Consider the following 20125-nt stretch of genomic DNA (forward strand, 5'->3'; position numbering starts at 1 on the left):
AAACAATATTAGAGTGGGCACTTAGAGTGAAATCTTGCTAAATAAGTATTTCACATAATCTGAATGAACTTTGACAAGGTTTGATAAATGAAAACTTGACAGGACCCACATGTATTTATCCTGCTTCCTACAGTAAATTATCAAAATTTGAATATTGGTTTTAATTGCAATGTATTTTAGTCAATCACCCATTAAAATGCAGTCCTGTTTATTTCAGCTCATCTTACTGCAAGACACTTGTTTGTTGTATTTTGCTGCCATCATGTGGAAATGAGGAGAACCAACAACTCAAAGCTCGGAACTGAATGGAAGAGTCAAAACTGCAAGTAGAGAGCAGATTTAATACTGCAAGTACAACTTAATCTGCTACACAGGTTTCCACTGTTTTTACATCTGTTATTAGTTATTCATGTATGACGATATGGATTTAATATTTTGGGTAATAGTAGACACTATCTTCATATTCCCCTGACAGTAATTCATTGTATTTCCTTGTCTGCATTAATAGATCCATGTGTTTTAGAATATCTCCAGTTTGGACAGCTTATATTTATTTTGCATTGACTATCTAATAATTTACAGGAAAAACATATTTCTTATTTCAATTTTAATTTGTATTTTTATACAGTCTGTAGCATTAGCATGAGGTTTTCTTCCATTGACAATTTACTGACTGACGGAGGTCCATGACAGAAACGCTGTACAGCAGAAACTATCTGCATTCTGGTGGGGAAGGAGGTGTGAAAGCGAAACAGGACGGCTGGGGTGATGCTCAAGAAAGTATCCGTCTGCTGTGCAAATGTCACGATGCGCTGCCATGACTGTGAGAAACATCACTGTCTGTACATGGCTAAGCCCACTTTTCTGCACCTGTAGAGCCTCTCTGATGCAGGGTGCTGGTTCTAAGTGAGCCCTCTTAATACTTGGTCACCGTGTCCTGTGGGAATGGAGTGATTAATTTCACAGAACAAACTGCTGCACTAAAGCCAACTGATTCTCCTTTCAATTTAAATGCTAATTTGAAAAAACTGAAAAACACAGCACAATACAATGACACAGTGACTTTGAAAAGGGCAGAGATTACATGAAGCTGATAACAGAGGAATAAAGAAACCCAGAAGGAAGTGGGAGCTGCATAAGTGACCCCTCCTCATTTCCTCATGCAAGACTAGCCTTTGCACATTTGCATATCCCACATTTGCATATCTGAAGGCATTTACACGCCATGTGGCTTCATAAAAGCAATGCAATTTTCCAACTGTTGTGGGAAGAAATCTATTTCATCAAGATGATTTTCTAATGGGAGACTACACATGCAACCTTTTGTAAATGCAAGGTAAGCCTTACATCAGAAACACCTTGGGTAATGGAACACTGGTCCTCGACAAAGTGCTGCTCTGCAGTCTATAGCAGCTCCCAGTAATTCATAGAGGACAATTAAGTTCTGAACATCATGAACATTAATGACCACTGGGAATTTACCAGAAATTGTTGGAGGACTTCTCACTAGCCTGCAGTTTATACTGTGATACGGATCAGTAGACTAGCACCTGGGGTGAGATGAGAGTGCCAAAGAACCATATCCATACCAAATGTTCTCTCAAATCTCTGTCATATTGTGGCATCCATCCGGCATTTCTGAACAAGATGAGTAAATCTGTGAAAATGTTGCATGTGGCAGATGGGTCGGAAAAATCGAATGGGAACAATTTGAAGTGGTTTGGGCATATGGGTCTTTTTTGCAGTAATTATGTGCCTTTGACTGAGAGACTGTCTTTAAATATACAGTAAAAACTATTAGTCTTTTATTTACAGTAAAGAAGACAAGCATTTCTCAAAGATTTTGTCTGAAAAATGCTGTTATTTAAACGTGTTAATAACAGCAATATGGTGCTGGTAGATTTATTTGCTGCCGTTACACTCAACTGGGTCATCTAAAGCTTAGAGATATTTAAAGAGTAGGGATGTCAGCTCTGAATGTGATTTCCATGCGATCAAATTTGGCTATGAGCGAGCGATAGATGCCACTGGCTACCCCCAAAACTGACAGCTGCTCTCCCTGTGGTCGGCCAAAGTCTCCGCTCCGTTCTGTAAACACCAGAAGGCCTGGAGGGAGACTGGGCAAGCAACAAGAACCACAATGGACATCCCCATCACTCTGTGGGTTAATGTCACGAGGAATAAGCTGAGAAAACAAACCTCAGCATATCTCAACTTATTTCACATCGCTTATTCATTCAGCGTGACAAAAGAACAATTGTGCTTCTTGGTGAACTTGTTCAGACTTTGTTGAACGAATTTCACCTGCATTTTGTGCTCTTCCAGTTGGTAGCCTGAGTCATAGTTAATGTTTTGCTGTTTCCATTCGAACGGCCCTACTTCTGAGTGTACCTATCTCACTCCTACACAAACTCAACTCATAACAGCTCCTGACAACACAAACATTAAAAACAGTATCGACAGTAAGCACGACAGGACGGACGCGTCAGCCAGTACAACCATAATGCCACTGGCACGTCTCTCATCCATCGGACATTTGAAACATTGTGGAAACACACAAAGCCAGGCCGGGCGAGTGTGAAAGGAGTTGGAGGGCAAAGTTTACGGGCGCTAGCATCGTCTCTTGTCATGTAGATGAGTGCGGCTCTGATAATTAATGGGATGTATTAGAGTGGGTAGTGGAGTAGCACTTAGGTTGAAGGATAGCACATGTTTTATTATGTTGTCCTCATCTAAACAGCACTCTAAAGTGTGAATCAGAATGTTACATAATTTTTCTAAATATTTGGTAGAACTTTCTATTCAAAAACAGTTTCGAGCTGGATTTCCACAATAAATTCATATTATTTTGACCTTCTTCGAGGATGTGACAGTTTTTGAAATGCGACAACTAACTGTTAACAATTGCAAAGTTTTATTATCAATACATTTTAGTGTGTGTTCTTCAATTCATTGATTGTTTAGTAAACACAATCTGAGAAGTGTCCATCACATTTTTTAGGAGCCAAATTGAGAGATATTCACCTTACAGTGATACAAAACAGAGAAAAGCAGCTACAAACGTTTGGCTTTTTTTTTTTAAATCGTTGACTTAATTGTGTGTTGATATATCCACAGCTAACTAATCTATTATCTAATCAGTTAATCAGCTAATTGAGCCTTCACTATACCTCTCCCTTGAACAGCAATTGTCCAATCACAGCTTAGTAACCGTAACTAGGAAGCTTGTCAAGCTTTGGATTTCTTAACGTTCTGGAGCTGTATGCAAGCTTTCCAATGTAAAAAAAAAAAAATAGAAGAGCAAAACTGTAAGAAACAGATTTAGCAGTGTATTTATCTGCTAATATACGGCTACAGCAGTTATAGCTCAGCATAATAGCACTAATGTGTTGTACGACAATTCCCAAACACAATCATTTCTTTAATTTCCCTTTATCTGCTTCATATTAGCTGAAAACAACATACAGGTCAGTCTCCAAATAAACATGGTAATAAAAAAAAATCTACTGTAAGGCTGTGTGTGCGTCTGGATCTCATGTTCTCCTTTCTAGGTCCCTGTGAAAAGTGCTTACAATGCACATAACTGCCCGCTCTTTGATCTATGGCTTGAGAGAGTCTCTCATCCATTTTGCTTTCAAGCTCTCTCCCAACACCACAGTGAAATATGACTTACTATACTTTAGGTGTCATCCATTGTGTCCGTCTCCCACTACACCACTAAATATAACCTCTAACAACTATTGTCCGCTGGCCACCCACTAAATATTTCATTGTTATTCAATAAAGACTGGACTTCCTCGCCTTTTGTTAGAGTGACAAGCTGTGACGTTGATGCTGATCAGCATATGACTGCAGGGAGACAGAGATGTAACATTAGCTTGTGTCACTGTGTTGGCAGAGAGTCGATGTGGCATGCTGTGTGTGTGCTGCCACTGTAAAATCAATAGTGGGAAAAACAAATGGAAAAAGTCAAGCAAGTTTGTGGGGTTCAGACTGCAATGTTTCCCAAAAGGTGGCCGACTTCCAGTCAATTTCATGGACCGCTGGTGTGGCAACATGAGTTCAGATGAGATTTAATGAGAGTAATGGGGGACTTTCTGAAAAACGAAAATCCAAAACACACACAGGATATTCTCAAACAAAGAACGTACCATTTTTGCCAGTCTTTCAACAAAAATTCAACATACAAAATTACCCAAAATCTTTTCAAACAGGGAATTACATTTCATCTTTCATTAGATAAGCTGCCAGCTCATAAAAAATGTCTCCTCCCCTTCCCATCAAGCCTACCTGTAGTCTTGCGTCTTTGTTTCGGCTGAATAGAGAAGATGACCATTAAAGCCCCCATGATGCCCTCCAGACGTTCTCGCTTAGTGATCTGGAAGTCCTGCTAGATTTCACACACTTTCACTCCCACACCAGGATGGCTTGACAGTGAAAATGGAGACAAACAAAATAGAGCTGCTGGAAAGCTTTAGATGAAAAATGAAGTCTCCGGTCCAAGCTTCCCTTTATATTCACCCCGGCTAGGTGGGCAGCACGGAGAGGAATAGGAGTGGGAGTAAAAACATGCGTGCCTCTTGAGTTTTGAATTTTGACGCGCACGCTCTGCAGCCCCCTCCTTTCCTCTATTTTCCCGCTCTGAAGTGAGAGCTTGTTATTTGATCTCTACTCTGCAAAAGCTTCTTTGTACCAGTTGATCACGCTCGGAAAGAGAGCCAGTAACATGCTGTGGAGAGGGATACTGTCGCCCTTTTTCCGCAGATCTCTCCTCACACAAAGAGAGGGAGAGATTGGAGGACAGCAAGAGGGCTTATGCTGTAGATAACCATTGATCCGTACTAGCTGCCTTTTAACTACATCTACTGCTAAGGACAGAGGTGGGGGGGGGGTCGACCATGCTGTGTTCATAAAAACTAAGTGCTGAGAACTCAGGCCGCCAGTAGCTGATTATTCTAAATTATGCAATCATTGGTGAGCAGAGTCAGTGAGAACACCTACTCATGCAGAGGAGTCCCTTAAGTAACAGATTAATAAAAGCGGGATATTCCTGTGATAATATCAATATCATTTGATCAAACCACTATAATTGAGCATGTAATAATTGAATCCCTACATGCTGGGAGTCATATTTGTAGCCAAGAGAAAATAAACAATAAATAGAAAGAGGAATGACAGTTTGACCCCTACACTTTCAGAAAAATACATACGTAAAGGTTATTTCCCATTCCATAATATAAGCAATGAAAAAAGTGATTGCCTCTCCAGAGTTGATCCGACGACTGCTTATTTGGCAGACTTTGGAGAAGCTTTTTTCGGATTATGGTGAAGGTCTGCAGGTCAGAATCATGTCTTTTCCCTTTCCATCCTTTGCTCAGAGCGGGTGAATAATTGCCACAGCAATTCTTGCCTGATGTGACACATCAAAAGACAAAAAAAGAATGAAAAGTACTTCCACCAACTGTGCCACCCACACGCAATTCCTTTCATGAACTGTGACGACAGTCCAATTCAGAGTTGGAACAGCTAACCACTGCAATCAAGTATCATTTCTCACCCACTCCATTAACCTGCTTCCTGTCAGCCATGTGCACTTTGTTGCACTGAGGCCAGAGTATGTAAGACAGAGGGTAAGGTACATACAGAAGGGAAGGCTCTGCGCGCGCGCGCGCACGCACGCACGCACGCACACACGCACACACACACACACACACACACACACACACACACACACACACACACACACACACACACACACACACACACACACACACACACACACACACACACACACACACACGATTGCGACAATTCTGAAGGTCAAGGACCTGTAAATAACCAGTGTGCACTCTATTCCTTTTTGTCTTTCAGGAGTCTGACCAGCAGAACATGCAATCACTTCAGCATGATGCCTGCATTATAATACTAACAACTGCCTTGAAAGAAAGCCCTTCCTTTGCCGGCACACTGCTGCTTTATAGCTGTACCAGTTAGCCCAGTTTTGATACAAAGCTCAATAAAGATTTACAAAAGACAGATGCACTTTTACAATTTTTACCTACACCTGATCAGATGAACACATAACTCTCTGCATGGTCATTTGTCTTTGGATTGTAATTCTGGAACACATGATGGCTATTCTGACCTACAATCCTTTGTGCAGCGGATATATATATTCGCATGAGGGTCAAAGTTCAAGGTGTAACGTTATGATGAGAAAGTATGTCCCAATTGAATGCATACTGCATGCAACAGTGCGTACTTTGTAAGGGCAGCTGCAGTATGTACTAAAAGTAAAAAGAAAAATTAGGTGATTTGGAAGCATCTACAGCCATGATAGCGGCTCAGCGACGCTGTACTCAAAATGCTAACGGCAGCATGCTAACAAGCACAATGACACCATTCTGACGTTTAGCTGGCTCTGAAAGTGCAAAGCACGAGCAGATAATGTCCGTTTTACCCGCACAAAGGTAGCAATGTGAGAATGTGTCAAAAGCATATCATCTTAGCATGAATTCTTAAACTGTAGCCTCGGTTTGATGTTCGGTCCAAATCAGCTGAGCATGGCTTTTCAAAGGGTAGCCTAATTATGTTGAAGCGGTAATGACTTTTCATTAAATTAGGCACTCCAGAGAATAGAGTGGAATAATCAAATGTCTCTGGGGTAAACCAACTCCACATACTGAGGCTTATTCCCCACCACTTCAGGAAAACAATCTCATCAACTATGTGGGATTTTAGAAACAAATTGAGATGGCAGCACAAGTGTTTTATAATTGAAATGAAGTTGAATTTAAGCGCATGGAAAACACCAATCCAATAACATCAATAACAATTTGGCCTGGTGATTTCAAGGACTAATGTTGAAACATCTGCTTAAAAATGCAACGATTTTATATCTCAAGTATGTAGCTGCTCAGCTGCCCACATACTTGATATGTTCGCCCATTATCCAGTGTGTAAGTGGTGGGCTTCAAGCTTTTCCCCCCCTGTCCACCCTACAGTACCTTTCTTCCTCCTTTTTGTTGTTTATCAATGTGATGCCATATACAGCACCTCATTACAAGGAACACTTCTAGTCCGTAGGTGTTAGTGACTCAGACACAGGCTGTCGTTTGAACTAACGGTATGCAAAGGAAAATGGAAATGTATTCAAGCCATCGCCACAGGGAGCTTGTGAACAGCAGTTGATGCATGAGGAGAGCAACGGATCAGACAAGTTTTGCTGCGCAGAGGTGGCTATAGTTATAAACCAAAACAAGTGTTTTATTTTTCTAAGACAGTGATTCTTATACTCTTGAAAAAAAACTTTTCATAGAGCCTCTCCTACAAGCTAAGGTACCCGAGTAACACATGGAAACAGTAAATTGCAATAACATAGTAACCTATTCTATCCACTAAAAACCAGGGGTGGCATGTGACCTGATTCGAACATATTCTTATCTAATCGCAAGAACATAATCATCATCACGAATGTTTTTAACGAGTGGAGCAAACAAGTAAGTGAAGAGCTGAGCAGAAAGATTCAACCTCGACTGACTCAGTGGCACAGAATCACATTTTTATTGTCTTCTGAATTAGAGATGAAATATCAATAAATTCACCAATAAGTCTGTGATTACATTTTTTATGAAAAAATAAAGAAACAATCATTGAAATGTGCATCGGCTGATTTCCCTATTTTTACATATTAGTAAATTGAGTATCTTTGGGTTTTGGACTATTTTTGGGGGCAAAACTAGACATTTCTTTGCATAAATCAAGAAAACTATCAACAGATGAATCAATCACAGTATCTGTTAACATTTGTATTCATGATGGCTAAACCATTTGTTATATTCAGCAAGTTACACTTAAGTTAGTTGAAATGAGAATACACATGCACCTTTTATATTGCTGGTTATGGCTGGACAAATCTGGAGATAATGTGCATATTACTATTGACAGTAGATTCATATTTCTGCACATTCTGCATATTCATGACCACATCTTCTTTTCCTCACATAATATTACTGCCTGCACTGGTCGTTAGATGTTTCACTTTTTTCAAAGATGAATATAAAACCATAAATATGTATTTATTTTTGCAATGGCCCAGTTTGTCCACAGGTACGATTAGTTTCATCCCCATAGGAACAGTATCTATACTGTCCACTAAGTGGCAGCAAAACAATGTGAAATGTCTATCTCTGTCAGCAGAAATTGGCACAGAAGCTTTGATCCATTTGTGTCACATTATCCTCCTGCAGTGAGCAGATAGTGATGACCAGCTTGTGCTGCCTACAAGCAACTCCTGACATGCCTTCAAGCTGTCCTCCCTTAATTCAAACCAGAAGACCTATAAAACAGACAAATGATACAATAAGCGCAGACTATTGCTGGTTATCATTGTCAAAGAGCTACATGTGTGGAAAGATGTTAAAGCAAACAAGCATACAAGTAAGAAGCTTCTCATGGGTATTCAAGTTTACATGTCTCTCTCTTCAAATAACATCTGGCCCCAACTGAATAGATGTGATCTCTGATGATCTGCACCAGTGGTATTATGGTTCTGGTGTGCAGCATGTGAATGACTGCATGTAAACCTGTGCCTTAATCAAGAAGGTCTTAGTGTAATACATATCTGCCAACAAACACAAAAGGAAAAAATATGGAGTTATGATATAGCAAGATAAATGTCAATTCATTATATATCTACACATCTTAATTGTTAAAAACAGTCTACCTACTCAATGCAGTTTGCTGCAGTTACAACCCCTCACAATGGGATGCAAAAAATTAGGTCTGTCTTCGACCAAAGAAATTCTGAGTACATACAACTTTCTCAACTAATCGATTAGTTGATTTGATTGACAGATCTGGAGTCTCTCCACAAAGAATCACACAAAAGCCCCGTCTTAAATTACTTACTTTTCATTATCACTATGTATTGTTTTTAAGCCTTTCATGCACGAAATAAAAAGAAAAGTAAAGTTTGTCTCATATTAGGTGTGTTTTTTGCATTTCAATCACTGAGTAAGACATGGGAAAATGCATGTCATGTTTTGGACAGTAGAGGGCACAATTGATTCATCTTGACGAACCAAAGTATTACCAGAACAGCGTTCTTCATCTCAAAATACATATCTGGGAGTGGTATCAACTTCAGTTTTGAGCTGTTGACTAAACAACAATGTTGTGTAACTTTGCTAAAAGCATGCATGCTGCTATGATTCCATTTCCCCATCTAAATAGTATTTAAATCAAAACCACTCTGCCTTTGAACAACTGGACATAACATGCAACATAGATTTTATAACAAAGATTAGGGCCCCTTGAGAAAAAGAACAATGTAAATAACAGAGAGCAGACATGCTTCTTTTTTTTTCCATGACGTAATACACGGCCTGTCAAAAGCACACTGCAAGGTCTCGGAACTCTTTGTAAAACAAACTATAAATCTTTCATTTCCCAATGTACATTAGAATTATTCTGTCAGCTTTGTGTTGGAATCCAAATGCAAAAAACACGTCAGACAAGGAAGTGATGATCCAGTCTGTTTGACGGCTGCCAAGAGTTGAGGAAAAGTCAAGCAGTCACTACTTTCATGTAACATTTTCTTGAGTAGCTCTTCGAACTGCAAGCAAAGCAGCACTGTTTAAAGAGGAAATGAAATGGAAAGAAAGTGGTTCACATTAAGCCCTTTCCATGGCAAGTCATCAGCATGAGACAAAATGTGGAGATTGTTAATGAAGAGAGCTTTTTCCCTGCGTAGGGAGAAAGATACTGCAAGCAGCAATGCAGGAAATGGTATTGTCTTCTATAGCATATTGGAAAAAAAGAAAAACAGCTTTATGATTGTTCTCCATTATGCTGTAAGCACTTATTTGAATGCTGATAATGGATGTGCGGAAAAGCAGTCACTGGTTATAGTGTAACCTAAAAAAAGACATAAGGACAGTTTTTAACATGACTGTCCAAACCAAGCAGCAGTTGGCAAGGGAAGGCTCAACATCCAGATGCTCATTTTGGAAAGACTCTGCAACCTGCTGTTACTAATTAGGGATCAATTAAGAATGGTCTTCAGAGGACATAAGACACACAGTGGGCGCAGAGGTTGTCATGAGGCATATTTTCAAAGCTACACTGCAGCAGCAGGGGATGATGAGTGAGAGAGTTTGCAATGAAAGCTTCTCTGTGCAGTACAGTCATATATGAAAGATGGCTGGGAAACAAACCAATCACAGTAATAACGATGCAGCAGTAAAAATGTCAGTACATTCCCACTTCAGCACTTTATTTTTACTGCGCTGTCACCAAAGCGTCTGACGTCACAAATACCTGCAACACCTCCATCTGTAAAGCAACTCTGCTGTCATCCTGAGACCTGATTAACCATAATACGTTGCTGCAGTGACAACGGACTGCACTCCCTGCCCAGATGGTCTAAATCAGTGGGCTTCAGCCCGCATGGTGTGCACCGAATCCAACCGCCATCAATCACGTGCAAATATGGTCCAGTGAAAAGGTTATTTCCCTTCAAATGATGGCCCAAAAACAGAAGCCTAATTTCCACAACTGGGCCAAGCAGGGCAGCTTAGAAACTTAAATTTATTCAACCCCAGTGAAGACACCATTTGTTTGGCACTATATCCTGGCTAATAAAATATTTCTTGCCCACAATGTCCAACAAGGTAGCACAGTTGTTTGAGAAGATCTTGCATTAATAATTAAGAAGTCTTGGCAAGCTGGATTTTGCAGGGCTTTGATGCGCACCATGAGACACAAATAACTACACTCTTGTGTGTATTAATGTATGTGAACACACTTTTTTCCATCGTTTTTTTCTGCCCCCTTTTCTTTAAACCATTGCCGTCTGTACACAGAAATAGGTGTGCGACTCAGCACTACGTTTAAGTGACGCATCCAAGGCCAGAACTTTCCTCGAGCCACAATAAAAGCTGAGGAGCTAGCCAGAGTCATAATCTAAATCAAGTTGTTCTGACGCACCATGAAGCACAACCAGCAAATTCAGCATTGCAGACAAATAGCTGAAAACAAATAACTTTTCTTCACCGCAGTCTGTCAGTAAGAGACAACACACATTTTTAATTATCTTGCATCCTCCGTGAGTGGTTATAAGGGGCTAATCATCACCCTCAATATCACCTTCTCGAGTCAATCTGTCATTAGCGCAGCCCCACCTGCTGCCATTCTGCACCCTGAAGGCTCCGCCTGTGTCACATTCTTTTATTACACGCCGACACGTAGCCGCTGTCTAAATGTGACACTGAGCCCACTGTTACGGATCGGTGTTCACCGAGCCATGCAGGACATCAAAAAAGTGTCCAAACAGCCAAAAACCAAAGTTACAATAGAGCTGCGAGACAGGTGCTTTTCTATTCAACCGGGTGTGTAATGGACCAGATCAAGCCAAAACACTTCCGAATCAAAATGACAAATCTGCACAGATGGTCGCAACAAGGCCATCAAAATTCCGGGTTAGTTTTCCCTAACCAAACCCCTTCATCACTTCTTAACACAGTGGATATTACAGCAAGGTAATGAGCAATGTTCACTCACTGGATCATAACTCCTCATACTCGATTCATCTCCAAAAAAAAAGCTGTGAAACTCATCCTGAGGTGTGAGGATGAATCCAATAAAACCCTCCGTGGTACACTATGCTCCGCAGTTATGTGGGGGCACAAATATTGCGAAATAAGAAATCCAGATGCTCGATAAAAACATAATTTGATGCTCCTTTGACTGAGAGTGCTCCTAAATCCCAACAGCAATAAACATTACTCCTTAATCCACTTTATTTTAGCATTACTGTGTGCTGTACATTACAATTCAGCACATTATATTGTGCTCCGCTTCAGGTTGCATCGGAACGCTTTAGTCCTCTGCATGGCAAGAGTAAATCTAAGGTAAATGCACAGTTTACTCAGCTTGTTTTGTGCCAATCACATGTTTTGTATCAAGTCAAGTATGAGCATGATTCAATGCACATAGATCATTTGTAATCAGGCTTTTATGAACAACTAAAAAAGCAAGCAAAAAACATTCAACAATACGATTATATCTTTGGTCTGATTGATTGAAAGCATTACTGCCATCTTGGCATAATGCAAGTGTGACACTAGAAGTACAGTAGTAATAGTACTATTCAGCCCGTAGAAGCGGTTGCATTTTTGCCGTTTGTGGCTCTGCAGAAGCTCTGCCACCCATATGACATCATCAGGTCGACTAACCCACGATCTCTGCTTGGTCTTGGAGACTACAGATGTATAACAGAAATACCTGGATTACAAACGAGGGTCCTGCCAACAGGTAGGGGCTAATGAAAATAAATGTTTAGCTGCACTATGGGAAATGTAGGATTTAATGTTTTCGGAGCTTGACGCGTTTAAAGAGCTTAAGAGTCATGATATCTACTTCTGCTGCTTTGACTCTGCCCTTTTTTTGTGTGTGATACTAAAATGCTAGAATACCCCTTTAAAGCATCAAGTAACAGAAGCCACAGCCGATCATTGAGCGGTATACCTCTTTATTCACTATTCTCTGACATGGAATTAGACAGTTGATTAATTAAAGCTAATCTACAGGGTGATCAAGAACAGAAATACTTTGTAGTTGTACAGTGGACTTAGTTTCTTTTGGTAATAGTCTTTTTTCCATCCTTCGGAGGCTTAGGCTACCATCACAAACAGTGTGCTTGGATGTCATTCAATGTATTCATATTTGTGTAGCTACTTCCCTTTGTAGTGCCTTCAAACCAAAAAGGGATTTACAGCCTACTCACGGCCAACCGAGATTTACATGCGACAGTCTGGCATGAAAAAAAGACATAAGTCACTGTAGTACTTGTGTGTCAGCAGGAATTGATTTACGAATGTGTGAGTGCATGTCGGATTTTTACTGTACCATTTAGTTAAGTTCAAATATTTGAGAAATCACACTCTGTATCGTTGAATGGACGAGCCTTGTGACCCCTGCACGTCACAAACAGGACCATGAATGACACTTTCATCAACCGCCTCGGGCAACGATCTCATTTAAAATCTATTAAGACTGGCTCTGACGACAGCTCATCACCAACAGTGACAAGTGAAACACTAACCGTGTCAATGATGCCAACACTGCGGCGTCACTCAATTCCGCCCGACAAACATCAGCTCACTAGTACAATAATAAACCAGAGAGTGCAAGGAAAACCCTTTTTCCCCGGGTAAACAGAGGGACATGTTGCAAGCCATGTTCTCACACAGACTTGCAGCCCAACACCAAACGGTATCTGTGCCAACGGCTAGGGTAACACTGAAGTATCACCTCCTCTCTTACGTTCCCCACATCAAGGCCAGATTACGCATCAGTGCGGGGAAGCTGCAGCATGTGTTCCATCGTGTTACGCCAGCATTTGGTTTACTATCAGCGGCTGAGAAAAAGTGATGATGATGCTTGGTGGAAACAGTTGATTAGGAGTCTTATCTGATATGCCGGAGGAAGGCAGGCGGATGATTAAAATGTGAATAGCAGTGGAAAATGAGATGAACATTCCTAGAATAGACGTGTTTGTGTTTACCATCCAATTTAAAAGATGAACTCGAGCCAACTGCTTTTGGTCATTAATCCTTGCAGATCAAGAGTGTGGATCCAAGGTCTGTTTCATGTCTCTCCAAATCACTCAAAATACATGAACCGCTTATGTATTATCTGTGGTCGCATCTTTGATCTGTAACCAACCTCACATAAAGTGTTAATCTCACAAGGGATGCACTTTGATTCAGGGGTCTAAGACCACAGTATATTATGCATCATGTTTCTTAGTTTCTAATGCCCTTATGTTCCATTGTCATGGCACTGATGTGTACAGAAACTAAGGCTGAATACTGCTGGCTACAGATAGTCTTTCAAGTGGATGCTACAGCACATATCCTGTCAGGCTAATTCAGTTGCACACACTTTGCACCGACAGCAGGGGACAAACGCTGTGATTAATGCTCTTGGTGTCTCTTCACTTGCTGAGACAAAAGAAAGACAATTGCTTCTCTACCAAATGCAGCGTAGATATCTCAGCACTATCAGCACTGGTGGAGGAGGACGTAAACAGCAAAATGGCAGATTTCTCTGTGACTTAGATAAGTTGTTTTTCACCCTTTTGCGTTCAAAGATAAGCAATGTCAACTCACGCTCCCTTATCACAAGTTGTGTATAAGCAATGAGTGATCTTTAGGGTTGGGTATCATTTGGAATTTCTTTCGTATTACTGTCACTACAATACATGCGTTTTGACATTGATATTAAACGCTTTTTTTTAATATTCTACAATATTTTTCTCTAGACAACCTTTTCCTGTTTAAAAGAAAGTTATATATTGTCTTAACAAATACTAGAATGTTGCCCAGATAAAATTGCCTAAATTGTGACAGACACATTTAGGTCAGTACCAAAAAGGTACAGAGATTTGATACGTAGCCATTGAGATGCTCCCTTCACATGAACTACGTATTTTAAGATGCCATAATAAGTAAAAGTATCCAGTATTTCACAAAAATAAAGCAGTAAAAAATCATTTTGTGCCACAGATACATGCTTTTTTACTTTTGTTTGTATCTTGCATCAACCTAAAACACTCATTGAGGGTCACCAATCCCAGGTTAAGAAACAATGTTATACAAACTCCAGCTGTGTAGGCAAACTGTTCAACCCACAAAACTTATTTTAAATTAGTGTGGACATCCCAAAGATACCAAATGTGGTAGGCTGACCTTTGGAGAAATGTACATCAGACATGGAATGGTGCAGCCATGAAACAAAAGCATTCCTGAATATTTTACTCAGTCAGCATCAACTCCTGTTTCAAGAGAATACAGGATACCGTCACACTGAGTGAAATTTGTCCAAGCTTGAAACTAGTTAAGGGAAAGTAAATGGGGACAACTTGAAAACAGTTAATGTAATGGGAGAGATGTAAGAAAAATGTAACAATTAGGTGTACACCTTTGGCAATTAGGTAACTACAAAAGGATGAAAATCCAATTACTTTTCATTATGCTTGATTTAGTTACAACACCACGGACATCACTGTGGTGTGTAATATGATACAGTAGATAAACCACCCTATGTGAGCATGCCATACAATGCAAGTCATGCATAACTGAGCGCACAAATCTATGAATTAATCACACAGCAATCTGCTGTGTAACTGCTACTGTACACAGTTTCTTTTCTCTTTTTTTTCATTCACATCTGCCGTAGACAAAGTCTAGATAACTTTATGACCTTTAGATCCACCTCCACATGATACTATAGCGACTGACCTTTCACCGTATCCAAGCTATTTCTAGAGCCAACTCATCTATGGTGTACCTACCAGAACAAGGTCGAGTTCCTTCTCATAAAAATTACATGGAGTTAACTTGACTTGCAGAAATGCCTGTTTGAATTATGCATTGCATGGTAAACACTGAGCTCTGACAGTGTGCTCCTTCCTGAGACGTTTCAGCTCAATATAAGGTGAACATCAAATAATGAATGTTCCCCTGAGGGATGGCAGTTAATGGTGCAGAAATCATCCGGAGAGAGGAGAGAACAGAACAGTCAGGTGGTCGTCATATTGACAATGGCAGCTGTGGTTGTTAAAGGCATGTTAGGAGTTAGGCCCATTTATAAGTGATGAAGGTTATGGTTCATTGACAATCCATATGTTGATGTGAGGGAGCATACGGTAAGAGTGATTATTAAAATGACAAGGGTTGCCAAATTATACGAGTCAAACGTGGATGGATTACTCAACGGGCCTCTTGGGCACAAACCCAGAAGCCCAAGGGGTCAGGGGGCCCATAGACCAGAACCTCTATTTTATATTAACACTTCATGTTGGGATAACACACATCTTAGTGAAAAGCAGGAAGGTCTTGGTCATGTTTTTTGTGTTTAAATATTGAGGATCTGCCAACCAAATCCAAACCAATATTTATTTATTTTTTTCCCTTTACACTACACAGCTGCACGGCACACTGGGGCAACATTTCAACACAACTCAGGCAGACAGACAGACAGACAGCCTCTCTTCATCTCCAGCATGAACTTAAAAACAGAACTGCAGCTGCAGTTTTTTAACCAACACCAGAACCTGGGAAATCTGGTTTACCTACCAAAGGTCACTGAAAGAGACACAAAACAACAAAAGAAAAGAGACTGAAAGCAACTGTGTAGACGCGCAAAACAACTGCATGCAGATGCAAAACGACTACAAAGAGACACAAAGCTCTTGCTCCTATGTACAGTCGGAGGGGTTGGGGGCCTTTTATAAGCAGGTTCCCGGGGGCCAGTCGTCTAATAATCCATCCATGGAGTGAACTGTTTTCTTCAAGGCATGCCAATCTCTCACGCTGCCGTATTCCCCTTCACTGACACTTGACAGGCTGGTGCAGTTTCTGAATCGCGTGGCCTGCCCATGTGTTGCCATTAAACTGATGCAACACACACACACACACACACACACACACACACACACACACACACACACACACACACACACACACACACACACACACACACACACACACACACACACACACGATAAGGGTGTCTTCAGTGTACTTCCCTTCAGATTCACAGTACTCCTTCTCTACTTCCACCCACCTCCAACTGTATATGACAGATACAGCAGGTGAATACGTTCCACCATTTCTCCCTCACCCAAGGGAGGGATTCATTTCCCAAGCAAGGAACCAGAGCATTATGGGATAGCACTGGCTGGCGGCAGGCTTTTCATGGTTTTAGCTTTAAATCAGAACGCAATGTTGGAAAGCAGCCTCTGCAATTATGTAACTAATTCAGATTACGCTGTTTGCGGGAGTAATTTATTGTAACCCACTGTGCGAGTTTACAAGCCTCATTGCCGTTTTAATGGTAGGCCACCTCAAATTGCAGCCGAGTGCTGTTTGGCATGCATTCGTCAGAGTGCTACAAACAAACGGTGCTCAAGTGTTAATACCTTCACTTTCAGGGAACAGGAAATTCAGTTAGGCAAAATTTCCCAGGGCGGTGGGCAACCACACAAATGCACACACCACTTAAAACACACGAATACACACCAACCCAAGATGAGTTTTCCACCCAGTGCTCAGATTTGAATGTGCTCTAGGGAAGAGAGAAATGGTGGAATGGGGGTCTTTTAATGCAGTTATCGACTGCTGCAGCGTGTCATCCATCTCGGGTGGAGGACACTGTGAGCCTCTGCCACGGCCTGAGCTCAGAGCCCATCATCTGCTCGGCTCTCTAGAAATGACTAGAGAGAGAAGGACCAACCAGGGTTTAGACACAGGAAAGAACTGCATGAGTTCAGAGTAGCAGGTATGAGGGACAACTGTGTCCATAAACATGATACCAAACAGTTTGACACCATCTATGTAATCCTGCAACTAACAATCATTTTCATTTTCAGTTAGTCTGTTGAATATGCTTCCAATATATCTATTAAACATTTGAACAAACTACGGATCACGATCTCTCAGAGCCAGAGATGACATCTATAGATCGGTCTATTTGCCTGAGTAAGAAGCACAAGCCCTCAATTTATGATGATATCGTATCATAAATCACTTAACGATTAATCCATCTTCAAAATGGATATTGATTTATTTCCTGTGGAGATGGATTAATTTGCTCATCATTTCAGCAGGAAAAGCTGACACTACAAATGCAGGTGACTTATTTGCTCAATCAAAATAGGTGGTTTGTGGCCAATGACGTTAAATCCTGCTGTCTGTGCAAATTCTTCAGCTGAACTAATCAAATGTGCAGATAAAACATTGCCTGCCACCAGTGAACAATGTTACTTGATTTCCAATTAAATCACTTTGTTTTTCTCTCCTCTGCTCATTTTCTAGGATGAATTACATCAAGGTACTTTTTTCTGTCTACATGAGCCCACAAGCTTAACAACCAAGACAGAGTGTCTCCTCATCTTTCATACTTAAAACCACAATCTGCAAGCCCGCCCCGCCCCCGCCCCCCATGTGGTGTGGGGTGTCAGGAAAAAAGTCACAGTGAGTACCGAGACATTTGCTGGCAGCACAGTTTGACAGCAGCTCAACAGCTATTTGAATTTTCACAAGTTCTAAATTGTTCTTCTGGTATATTGCAGATGTGAGCAGACAACCCTTCAACTGGAAGAGTCCTTGTTATGGAAGGTGTCTGCACTGCTTAAATATCCTTAAGGAAAGCCCTGCATCCCTTCAAGCTGCAGTGATGTTGTACTTTGGCCATCCTAACGTCCATACGGCGTCAGATTAACTCCTATTCTTAACTGTGATGAACATTTTATAATCTCTATCGCCTGCCTTTCTATGAAGCAACGCAGACGAGGTTAAAGGCTGAATCAAACAGGGCAGGCTCTGCAGGCATCAGAAAATCCCATTTCATGTTCATGCACACTGCTGCTTTATATCTGTGCTTGGGGTAAATGGGCAATCGATGAATTTCATTTCCCACCTTCATAGCTCAGCAATAGAAAATTGACCAGATTCACCTGAGATCATGTTAGAATTGAACAGATACAGTTCATGTCTGTATGGCAGGCATTTTAGCACGACGGCAAGGATTTTAAGATCATGAAACAATATGCACAAGCTATTTCACATGGAAAATGATGTACATGCAAACGTGACATATTCTGCACTTGAATCATAAGTTTATGCAGCGGAGCTTCATCAGAGCCAACCTTGTTCACAATAAGGATGGACTTGTACCAAATTCCCACCTCTGAAAGTATCCTGTCCTTTATCGCGCGAAGGATCGTAAACCTTGAAGCTCGGCCAGGAACATGCTCCCTTTTATTCTTGCCCTCAGACATGGCTTCCACATCAATTATTCACATTGCTCTGTTTGCCAGAAGTGGGCAATTGAATTTAAACCCAATAAAATGCTGGCGCAACACAAATTATCTGTGATTCCTCATTGAAGTGTGACGATAAGGTTCAAAAAAGGCCAAATTTCCTATGTGTCCTTCTTTGATTGTACAAAACAACAGAGAGGCAAATATGAAATAGCATTAAGAGCACATCTGACTTGATAGTGAACATCAAGCCTGTGTGTTTTGTATGAGTAGCTGATGTGCTCCGAGTTAGATGAGTGGAGTCATGAGTCGGAATCAGAGACAGCTCGCCTTCAAAGTAAAAGTTGCAAGTTTTCAAATGCGTTTGCTTCAGGGATCAATTTATGGAGAGCTAAATTAAATAAATAAACAAATATTCTAAATAATGAACATAATAAATGACTGTTATAAAGTCATATTTCTGCCACTTTCCCACAATTGAATATATATATATATATATATATATATATATATCTCAGTATTTGTCCTCAAATGCATGTGTCACAGCACAACAAGTTTCATGCTATATAGTCATTTAAAATGGACAATACACTGTATTTAATAAACAGGTTTGAGGCAGCTGAGGGTGAACCAGCTGCTGCAAGGCCATGAAGCTCCGGAGACTGGTGGTGTTTCCGTTAAAGCTGTGACCTTATGCACCACAGAGGAAGAATGCTGTAAAGAGTGGGAGCTAATCTTCTCAGACACTTAAGAACCTGAGCCTTTTAGAAGCAAAAAAAAAAAAAAAAAAGGCACTTTTAATGGACGCAACGTTACACTGCCGCTACACAACTGCCCTAGCAGCTCGTTTTGTTGGCAAAGATTACAGCAGTATCCCTCAATACTGGACCAATTTCAAAAATGGTTGCCCCCATCAGTCACTTAAAGCTACAAAAACATGGGAAAATAGGGTTCAGGTAGACAACACCGAAGTCACCCTTTAAATGCAGAGTGAGGAAACTTGACAGCCTAAGTGTGATTATTAAACAATGTAATGAGTGATTTGAGAAAAATACCAACTTCCTACTTTATACCTTCACCACATGCAACAGACTGTATCTGTATATAGAAGCACAACATTTTCTGTGCTGATGATGGCCGGCAGATGAATCATTGCAGCCCACACATGCACAAGTCCCCTTGAAATGGACAAGTATTTTTGCACTGTTCTGTCAGTGCAGATGCACCGCCACCACCGGCAGTAGCCACAGTGACACAAGCCCACTCACAATCCCAGTGACAGGCACTCTAAAATCT

General features: G+C 40.7%; 1 protein-coding gene across 7 annotated transcripts in view; it reads right to left on the reverse strand.

Moving 5' to 3' along the window:
• Nucleotides 1-20125, reverse strand: part of kcnip4a (potassium voltage-gated channel interacting protein 4a) — a 119550-nt gene that overhangs the window by 46827 nt on the left and 52598 nt on the right. The window contains exon 1 of one of the 7 annotated variants that reach the window (XM_068713441.1): nucleotides 4291-4685. The exons of the other annotated variants lie outside the window; for them this stretch is intronic. Coding sequence (XP_068569542.1) covers nucleotides 4291-4348 — 58 coding nt within the window. The 5' untranslated portion in view covers nucleotides 4349-4685. Of the gene's footprint in view, nucleotides 1-4290; nucleotides 4686-20125 lie in introns of those variants that run through there. 7 annotated transcript variants of the gene reach the window in all.

Source organism: Cebidichthys violaceus, unplaced genomic scaffold, assembly GCF_023349555.1.
Source record: "Cebidichthys violaceus isolate CVI_PGR_0920_01 unplaced genomic scaffold, fCebVio1.0.p SCAF_19, whole genome shotgun sequence".
Lineage (NCBI taxonomy): Eukaryota > Metazoa > Chordata > Actinopteri > Perciformes > Stichaeidae > Cebidichthys > Cebidichthys violaceus.